A 10,200-nucleotide genomic window follows, 5' to 3' on the forward strand; every position below is an offset into this window, starting at 1 on the left:
TTTCTCTGTAACAATTGTACCTGCTGCCTCCAAGTCTTTCTGGAGCACTTTCAGGGTGGTCCTTGGCTGGTTGAGTCCTCTTCTGACTATCTTTCTGACTCCCTGGTCAGAAATCTTCAAGGAGCTCCTGTGCGTGGCCTGTTGATGGTAAGGTGGTGCTTCTTCCACTTGTGAATAATGGCCCCAACGGTGCTGACTGGAATATTCAGGTGCTTTGATATAAGTCTGTAACCAGTTCCATTCTGATGCTGAGCAACAATCAGGTTGTGAATGTCTTCAGAGAGCTCTTTGCCTTTACCCATCATGAGGTGTGTGCTATTTAACTGCTTGGTGAAAAAAACACCTTTTTTATAGGACCATCAATTTGCTCTAGCCCAGCTGATGTTGGTTTGCACTAATTGGAAGTTCAAGTAATAATTACTGACAGATTTCAGGTGGTATGGTGCATTTCCTGTCCAAAGTATACAGCCTTTCCATGGTGTTCAATACTTTTTTCCTGTGTTATCGTACTTAATTCACCATAATCATTATTTATGGACCTGAATGTTGTGATTTCTTTTCATGTGTGGATTATTTCAGTTAATACCAATGTCTGGGAGAAATTTAGTTTGAATTGAATCTTTGGAAGTAAATATGTTGAGAAAAAATTGACGCCTTCAATACTTATTTCCTTCACTGTATTTTTCCGTCAACATCTCACACACACTCCAACACACGGTCTACCTTGCTGGCATTCAGGGCAGCAGCGTCCCTCCTGGTGGATCTTTAGCTTTCCAGGTGAACACGTGGGACAGGACTGCAGGAAACATGTGACATGACCCCTGTTGCACTCACACTGCCTACAGCCGCCGTCAGACCACCGGGACCCGTCCTGTAGAGACAGAGAGACAGTCGGACAGTCAGCGTTAGTCCCCGTCTGTCCCCGTCTCTCAGTGCCTCAGTGTCTCGTTTCCTCTCCCTCTGGCTGAACATGTTAAGAATCGAGGGTTTTGCTTTCTGGTTTCAGCTCATGAATAATAAACCCGGTCATAAATATTAAAGAGAGATTTTTGATCCGTCAGAGAAACCTCGTGGCTCTGTCCTCAAACACACATTAACTCCATCTCAGTTCATCTCCACCTCCCTCTACATCCTCAGCCTGGAGTCCTGTCTTTCTCTCACTGCCCTTCATTTATCAGCCTTACGTGGGAATTGGCGCAGATCTGGGTGTAAAAATGAGCTTACGGGAACGTTCACGTGTGATTTATGAAACTCAGCGTACGCCTGATCAGGTGTTGATAAATGTGGCACCATACTTCAAATTACACCCCTAAATATTCAAGGCTCAGCTGGGCAGACCTAGAGACTTTACGACATGGAGGGACGCATTATGGACGGCTCTATGCTGAAGATCGACAACACCATAGCAACCAAGGTAGAAAGAAATGATGCTGAGAAAATGAAGAAATGAACTAAGTCAGAAAAACTCATCTGTAAGGAAATCACTGCAGCCGTCAGCAGCGTGGATGTGACAAACTTAACTACAGCAGAGTAGGGATGGGTACCTTTCACGTTTGTAATGATATGGTACCACTGCCTGGTACTTGGCATCAGTACTGGTACTCAATGGTACCTATTTTCAGTACTTTTCTGTGTTTATATGGTAAAAGATATCAACTTGTTTGATAATAAATATATGTTTTTTCCATTTGACATATTTTTTGGTAACTTTTCAGACACCTCCTGCTTAAAACCCAAAAGTCAGAAGGATCGTGAGGACCTGCTTTCACGTTCAGTATCGTTTGACAGGTGTACCGCCCCAGTCAAACTCCCGCCTCAGTCTCCTCAGATGTCTGTCTAACATGAGTCTGGTTCTGTCCGAGGTTTCTGCCCATTAAAGGGAAGTTGTTCCTCTCCATTGTAACTTGCTAAATGCTGCAAAGTCCTGAACTAACTGTAAGAGTCTCTCCATACGAGTCCCAAACGAGTAGCAAGTCATTTGGTCCAAGTCTCAAGTTTTTCTGTCGTGGGCAAGTCAAGTCGAGTCGAGTCACAGGTTATATCTTGAAGAGAGAAACTTTATCTTCCTAAATTAAATGTCAAAAACTAACATCAGATGAGTCTGCAGCTCTGCATGGATTAAACCATATATTTAATTTAATAATGGAGAGGTATAATTATACTTTAATATGTAATTTATCATCAGGCACTAATTTAGCTGCCTATAGTGCCACGTGTATTTGTTTTGCTGGCATAGGGTCGTTTCTCCACCTTCCTAAAGAATAACAGAGTGGACTAAATGAAGCTACAGCTAGAGGAAAAACTGATGGGAGGCTACATGAGAAGGAATAAAGGTTTATGATGGGAGTTATTTCCTCTGCTGACGAGTCTCGACTGGATGTTTGTGATGAAGAGAGATAAAGTGATGAAGACAGGGGCTTGCTGCCATGAATGGAGATTATTGATGCAGTCACAGAGGCTACAGTCGCTCACATCAACACCTCTAACAGTGTTAGCTTGGTTTCACTTCCTTGGCTTCAAGTGCAGTCTTTAAATGGAGGATAAATTTGAACGTTGTTCCCTCTTTTTTGTTTATTTTAGCATCGCATATCTTGAATTGCACGTTCCTCCTTTTTCCATCAAAGTGGAAGTTTGTAAACCCAAACTGCTCGACTTTTGGGGCAATCAATCAATCAATAAAAGTGTGAACCTATAGTGTGGTGAACTTGCTACAAGTCGTCTGACTCAGCTTTAGCGTCTCAAGTCAAGTCGAGTCTTAAGTTTTTTACCCTCAAGTCAAGTCAAGTTGCAAGTCGTCAAATCTGTAACTCGAGTCCAAGTGCCTGGCAATTACACACAGGTATATCGGAGTTTTATGATTATTTGTATCACAAGAAGCTGATTGTTTGTGATCCCATGTAAATGAACGTCTTTTGTCATGAAATAATCCTCCTTTTCACACACAGTTCACGTTTTTATGATAATATTGTACTGAGTAAAATTATTATCTTCACAGTAAATCCTGTGATCAATACAGCTTCCTTAAAAAATCCAGGCTAAAAGTTTGATCTAACGTCGTCTCAATGCTCTCTTCAGTGATTTTATTATGGACATGGAAGTGTTAATACAGGAAACACGCGCCGATCTGTGCGTGGAAATGAGTGTAGACCCATTTTTCATCAATGAGAGAATTCTCTGCCTCATGCTTCAGTTTTACCCGCCTGTTTCCAGCCTGATTATTAAAGGCCGATAAAAAGCGTTTGAATCACCTTGAAGGATTTCCCGTCGTGAACACAGGACGGTTTCACCGACGAACACTGGGGGCAGCAGCTGTCTGGGTGCTTGATGAGCTCTGATCCCTGAAATCAGAAAAAGTTTCAAACATTAAGACGTTCTGAGGAATTATCTGAGGTTTGAAAGAGTTAAAACATTTTTAAAAGTGTCCTTTTTGTGGGACGTCTGAGCCTTGTCATATTTTCAAAGTTCCTGCCTGAACTCAGAGTGATGTATCTCTAAAAAGTTCCTTGTGGAACTTGTTTCACTGCATAGGAACTTTTTGGACTCTGAACTTTAATTTTCTTTGTCCTCACAGAGAAAATTATCTGAGATAGGATCACTGGACTGGATCATGATGGTCATAATGATTAATCCGGATCCAGTCCAAACACCTGAGCCTGAGCTGGTTCATCTGAACGCCGCTAACAAAGTGACTCTGACACTTTTCATTATCTTTCAGCGACCGATAGAAGGCGAGGCAATCAGGTAATGGGATTTCTGGGACCTGACATGCTGACTCACCTGAGGACATGAAAGTCGAGCACACTCCGCCCTCTGACAGACCACCTGTCCACGGTTACAGGTACAGAACTCACACCCTGTGCTGTTCCACATGTCGCCGTGGTAACGCACAGTTCCCTCGTACAGGCAGCTTCCTTTGGCAGGGACACATTCATCACAGCAGCGACCCTCTCTACGCACTTTACTCTGACCCTGCAGAGAGCATCACACACACACACACACACACACACACACACAGGTAAGGAGAAGCAGACAGACAGGTGATGTGTTTGACTCCCTATGACCCAATCAGAAGCTAAGATCTGCAATTAGTGTTTTCAAGAGGAAGGGATAAGAGGGGCAAGTGATCGAAAGAGACAGAAAGAGAGATGAGGAGATGGCAGAGATAAAAAGAGATGAAGAGGAGGGGAGGATGGCAGAAAGAAGTACACTGTAAAAAGTGATCGTGCACATTTCTTGTTCTAACATATTTTTACTCACTATAACAAAAGACTAGCGAAGTTGTTGTGATAACAAGTAATTATAAGTAGGCATCATCTCAACGACACAGTGGATATAAGACACTGCTGTACATGGAGATGTTACATTACGGAGAGGGCACAGGCCGTCTGTGCTTCACTGCACAGACACACATAAACTAGAAAAAAAGGTCAAAAGAACAACAAAAGATGTGGATTGAACTTAATTCATCAAGTTTTTACAGCAAAATAATTTTTGTTGTGATGGTATTTGGTAACAGTGTGTGAGGAGGGAACACAGTGGATATAAGACCCTGCCGTACATTGAGATGTTAGACTGAGGGCGGCGCACAGGCTGTCTTTGCTCCACAACACAGACTGCCTGTCTGTGCTCCAAAGAGCATGGGCCCATGTACTCAATGATTTTTACAGTGCATTTTAGGGCTGAAAAATTAATTGAAATGAAACCAACATCGCAATGTGATAGAATGCAATTTTCAAATGGCAAAGGCTACAATTAAAACAAAAAGAATATGTACACAGTAGAGCCCGACTGATATGGGATTTTGGGGGCCGATGTCAATACCGATACTGGGGGCAAAAAGAAGCCGATATCCAATACATCAGCAGATATATTGACTGATATCCGATATATGGGCTGATCTATGTAATAAATTCATTGATATACACAGGATTAATACTGTATATGAACACAAATTATGACTAGCTATAAAAAAGTTCCATCTTCCATTTACTGCATGGGACTAAACTAGATTTTAAGTAGCAATGTCGTTGCTTTCAAAACATGCAATAAATACAATTACAACAAAATACATTGAAACATTTTCAAAAATTATTTCAACCAAAACAATAACTGGTGAATTTATAAGCCCAGGTTGATCCTGCATGACATTATAAAGTGAGATGCTGTGTAGTAGCCTTATATCAATTAATTAAATTTTTTTATAATCGGCTACATTGTGGCCAATGTTGATTAATCGGTGACAGGCTATAATCAGCCCGATTAATTGGCCCGCCCGATCAATCGGTCGGGCTCTAGTACACAGTACAGTAACAGTAACTTGTACTTGTTCTTTCTTGAAACTAGCAAAAGTCAATGTTAATTTCTTTCTGGCAGGAATATTACACCTCTACAAATCTTGAAGCTAAGTCAATCAGTCAATTTTCTACTGTGATTATATTACTTAAATAACGATATGTTATTTAGGTATTAATTCATGCATGCATTTATCTCATTTAACCATAACATGTAGGCCTGGCCTACAGTATTGACTTGTTTATATGTTAACAGTCGTGTTGGTCATACAAAAGAATGATTTATTGGTTGTGTTTAGAGAATAATGCAAAAGACACAAGTCCCTTCCAAAAAATCCCAATCGCAATATTGGTCCATTTTCCAAAATTGTTCAGCCCGAGTGCATTTAGTGTTTATGCTAACACAGGAGGTCCTCAACTTACGTGGTGCCAGGCTCACGTTGTTTCAACTTTGTGACACCAATAAATTTATGTATGTAAGAAAATAGAGACTGTTCATTGCTCTGTTTGGAAGCTCCTACGACGCGTACTCGTTTTAGACGTGGAGTGCGTATGAATACACAGCTACGCCTTGTCTTGAGTCGCCTCATAGTGTAGATTGTCCGTGTTTGTGCTCTGTAATTTTCTTGGTATTCTCACCTTTTTCGCTTCATGGATAATAATAATAATAATAATAATACATTTATTTGATTAGCTGTTTAGAGATTGGGGGGGATATTTAGGGTAAAATTCCGACTTGCGCAGAATTTCGGATTACGATGTGTCGTAGGAACGGAACTCGTTCATAACTCGAGGACCGCCTGTAGTGGGTTAGGGTTCTATATAGACTATTTAAAAAAATGGACGTCATCTTGCTCTGTTGAAGTAAGGTCGCCATAAAACTGCTCCCTCTGGTGGCTGGCTGCAGTATAGGTCAAAAAATCCATCTCCCCAGTCATTCCAGATGGGCTGTGGTCAGACTTTAAAAAATAATACACCTCGTAGAAATGTTTCTCACGTCTGATTGTTGTGGTGATTTGAAGATATCATTTGGCTGTCTTGTATTCAGGTCCTCTTTTTTCTGTAAAGTTTTGTTTTCATTAGTTACACGAGGTTAAAAATGAGGCTTTACGTCACGTTTAATGATGACTGACAACTGACGTTCTTGTGGATTTTTTGGGGGGTTGTAAAACATGAGGGAGAGCCAAGAAGAGATTAGACTCTAAATTCCCTCCTCATTCACATTATGTTGAATTAACACAGTCAAAGCAACGAGATGACTTGAGTGAGTGAAGTTGAATCAACATATTTTTTACAGTGTAGGGAGAGGAGGGTGGCAGTGAGTGTGTGTTTAATAATTCAGAGTAACACAGCCGGCTCTTTGGATCAGATGTTTCTTACAGTTATTTTAAAGCGCTGAGATCTGCAGATTCACACAGACACTCTGAAATAACTGTGATCCTCAGACACTTCGTCCTGTTGTTCTTTACTTATTTATCAGACGTTAGTTCCTCCTGTTCACAGTTACTGCAGTCAGTCCAATCAGGAGACGGGCTATAAGCAGACCAGCTGGTTTCTGCTCGGTCCTGAGATGATCTGAGGATGAGAGTCCTCTGGGACTCTGCAGGACTTTCTCAGTTCTCTGTTTGAATGTCCTCGGCTGAGCTGAACTCTGGGAATATTTAACTAAAAGTTTTAAAGCTTTGGAGGCACATGAAACTGTAAGTGACAGAAAGAGGAGCTCCAGAGTTTCCTCAGCGTCACAGAAACATCAGGAGGTCTGATAAAAGAGGGTTTAATCTCAGCGAGCTCAAAGAGAACACAATGTCTTCATTCTGCTGTTTGATTTCCCTGTGTTCACAAAAACACACTCTGATTTTCACTGATTTCTACTGATTTCTTCTCATCTTTCATTATTTTTGACTCTCCTCTGCGTGAAACATCATTATTGATTATTGATCACCTACAACGATCTGGTTGAACTCACCTTCTCACAGGTGATGGACTGGCAGGTGTGTGTGTGACATTTAGACTGCCCATGCTCACACACACAGGTGGTGCAGGAATTCTTCTGCCACTGTTCACCGTGCTGCAGAGACACATAAACACAGTTAAACAAGAATACACACTCACACACATGTATTTTAATTTAGGAAAATCTGCCTGGTTGTGTGTTCCACTTCCTGTAGTTACCAAATTAAAAGCTTGTTGCTAATAAATATTTAAACAAACGCGTCGTGATGAGATAATTTTACTAAATGATTGAAGATGGAGCTCAGTGTTCCTGTGATACAACATTTAATCCCTGTGTTTCACAGATTAAAGGGCTGTTTGAACATCAGTCTGAATGACTGCAGGATTCAGGATTCACAACGTTATATGTAATTCAGGTCCCGACATGTCAGATGTATGGCGGCATTATACTGCCAAAGCTTTAGCTTTTTTTAAACTTTTTTTCTGAGAAAAAAAGTCAGAATTCTGAGATTTAAGTCCGAACTCTGACCTTTTTCTCAAAAAATAGCAATAAAATAAAAACTTGTATGTATTTTTTTTTCTTTTTCCTAACAAATCAGATGTATGGTGGCGTTATACTGCCATAGTTTGGGCTTTTTTTTCAGAGAAAAAAATCAAGACTTAGACTTTTTTCCCTGAAAAAATAGTAATGAAAAATGGATGCATCTTTTTGTCATCTTCCAACACATCGGATGGATGGCAGCATTAAACTGCCAAAGTTTTAGCTTTTTTTTTTTTTTACTTTATTTTTCAGAGAAAAAAAATCAAGACTTTGACTTTTCTCTCAAGAAAAATAGTACTAAAAAAATTTGATTTTTCTTTTTCTTTTTCCCAACACGTCAGATGTATGGCTGCATTATACTGCCAAAATTTAAGCTTTTTTTTTCTCTGAGAAAAAATCAAGACTTTGACTTTTTCCTTACCAGACAAAAACAGTAATAAAAAAAAATTTAATTTATCAATTTTTTTCTTTTTCCCAACACTTCAGATGTATGGCCACGTTATACTGATAAAGTTTTAGCTTTTAATTTAGTTTTTTTTTTTTTTTTAAAGTCAGAATTCTGACTTTTCTTACTGTAATTTAAATTTTGACGATTTTTTTTCAGTAGCATTAATCCTCTTCTGTATAAATGAGATCCACATGAGCATTTATGAGATTTGTGCCCACGTCTGCCTAGGACCAGTGCGCTAAAGTCTAGCACCTGCGCGAGCATATCACTTTTGTTTACAAGCAATTCATGCTAAAAATTCAAATCATTCTTTTTTTTATAGTTATTAGCAAAGTAAAAAGGTAGGGTCACATGATGAAACTAGTAAATTCAAATAACTTACATAAGGAGTTCCAACAGCCAATGTATGGCAGCATTATAGTGCCAAAATTCGAGAGCAAATATGAAATTTGTGCAAGCAGGTTACTTTTGCTCATGCTCTTCAGCCCACATAGCTCTCTCCTGATTGCGAGCCGATTTTCTTTTTGGCACTCAGTGGCCACTGTCACAGTATCCCCCGATATGATTGGCTACAGTCCCCGTCTCTTATGATTGGCTAAGGTCTTTTGGCCGGAGAAGATCAACAGGCAGCAAAACGTTAATTTACCACAAAGATTCAAGAGGAACGGCAATAGCTGTTGAAACCTATCGTAATGTTTTTCTAAAAATTATAAAAGACCCGATCTGAATTGTTAGCCAAACACACACACACACACAACAAAAACACACACACACTCAGTATACCTGGTATTGTGTTCCAGCAGACAGACAGGGGTCAGACACACACTGAGGACAACAGTGACCGGGCTGAATGACCAAGTTCTCCTCCTGAAGAAAGCATCAGAAACAGTCCATGATTTTCTGTGTGTGTGAATGTGTGTGTGTGTGTGTGTGTGTGTGTGTGTTGTATGTAAACTCACAGGTTTACAGACGACCTGCTCACACTCCGTGACTGAACACTGAACATCTCCGTCTCTGCAGAAACATCTGGAACACTGACCGACATCCCAGTCCTCCCCATCCCTGAACACAGAGCCCTGCCACACACAAGAAGCTAACAGACACACACACACACACACACACACACACACACACACACACACACACACACACACACACACACAGGGGAGAGTAAACAGTGAGAATGTGAGTCCTGCGCGCTGAAGCAGTGAAAGTGAATGATCAGGATGTGAGTCACTGGGTCTGAAAGAAGACTCCAGAGTGGATTTCCTCGTTGATCCTCACCTCCTGTCGGGGAACACTGGGGGCAGCACTCCCCTGACGGCGTGAAGGGTACCTGACCTCCTGGACAGGTGAGAGGAGGGCAGGGCTGAGGGCTGCAGGTGACCTCTCCTCTGGAACAAACACACACCGTACAGGGGGAGGGGCTCCACTGACTGCCGTCCTATCAGAGACAGAGGTCACAGAGGACAGAGGGAAAAATGGACAAAGAGGACAGAACAAATTGTGAGGACAAAAAGAAAAGATGAGACAGTGGGGACAATGAGGATAATGAGGACAGTAAAAAACAGGGAGGACAGAGAAGAAACTCACGGTGTGTGTGAGTCCTTCGTGTTGACAGGAGCTCTGGGAGGATGATACACACTCTGGACAGCAGCTGTTAGCGGGGATCCTCAGACGCTCGCCCTGCTCAGCACAAACACACACACACGTACACACACACACATAGGAAGAGATGCTCTTTGTCATTGAAACAGCATGAAAACACACAGACCACAGTGTTTGTTGTTCTTTAACAGGACAGGACAAACAGCCACACACACAGTGCGTGTTTATATCTGTGTGTCTGTGCGCAGTGTGTGTGCAGTGTGTGTTTGTCTTTGTGAAGTATGTGCACAGTGTGTGACTGAGTCTTACTCTCTGGAAGTCACAGCGTGGGTTCAGACAGTTTGTGGGTCTGCAGATGG

At 41.2% G+C, this 10,200-nt stretch overlaps 1 protein-coding gene across 1 annotated transcript in view; it reads right to left on the minus strand.

Moving 5' to 3' along the window:
* Positions 1-10,200, minus strand: part of fras1 (Fraser extracellular matrix complex subunit 1) — a 113,639-nt gene that overhangs the window by 82,593 nt on the left and 20,846 nt on the right. The window contains exons 3-11 of the mRNA XM_074670703.1: positions 10,151-10,200; positions 9,827-9,919; positions 9,518-9,677; positions 9,193-9,326; positions 9,017-9,100; positions 7,258-7,359; positions 3,778-3,969; positions 3,249-3,338; positions 724-871 (exon numbers count right to left, since the gene is read on the minus strand). The exon at positions 10,151-10,200 is cut by the window's right edge and continues 58 nt beyond it. Of these exons, the coding sequence (XP_074526804.1) occupies positions 724-871; positions 3,249-3,338; positions 3,778-3,969; positions 7,258-7,359; positions 9,017-9,100; positions 9,193-9,326; positions 9,518-9,677; positions 9,827-9,919; positions 10,151-10,200 (1,053 nt within the window). The remainder of the gene's footprint in view (positions 1-723; positions 872-3,248; positions 3,339-3,777; positions 3,970-7,257; positions 7,360-9,016; positions 9,101-9,192; positions 9,327-9,517; positions 9,678-9,826; positions 9,920-10,150) is intronic.

This window comes from Halichoeres trimaculatus, unplaced genomic scaffold (assembly GCF_033239565.1).
Source record: "Halichoeres trimaculatus isolate MK-OKI-2021-1 unplaced genomic scaffold, fHalTri1.1 fHalTri1_scaffold_5, whole genome shotgun sequence".
NCBI classification, from domain to species: Eukaryota; Metazoa; Chordata; class Actinopteri; order Labriformes; family Labridae; genus Halichoeres; species Halichoeres trimaculatus.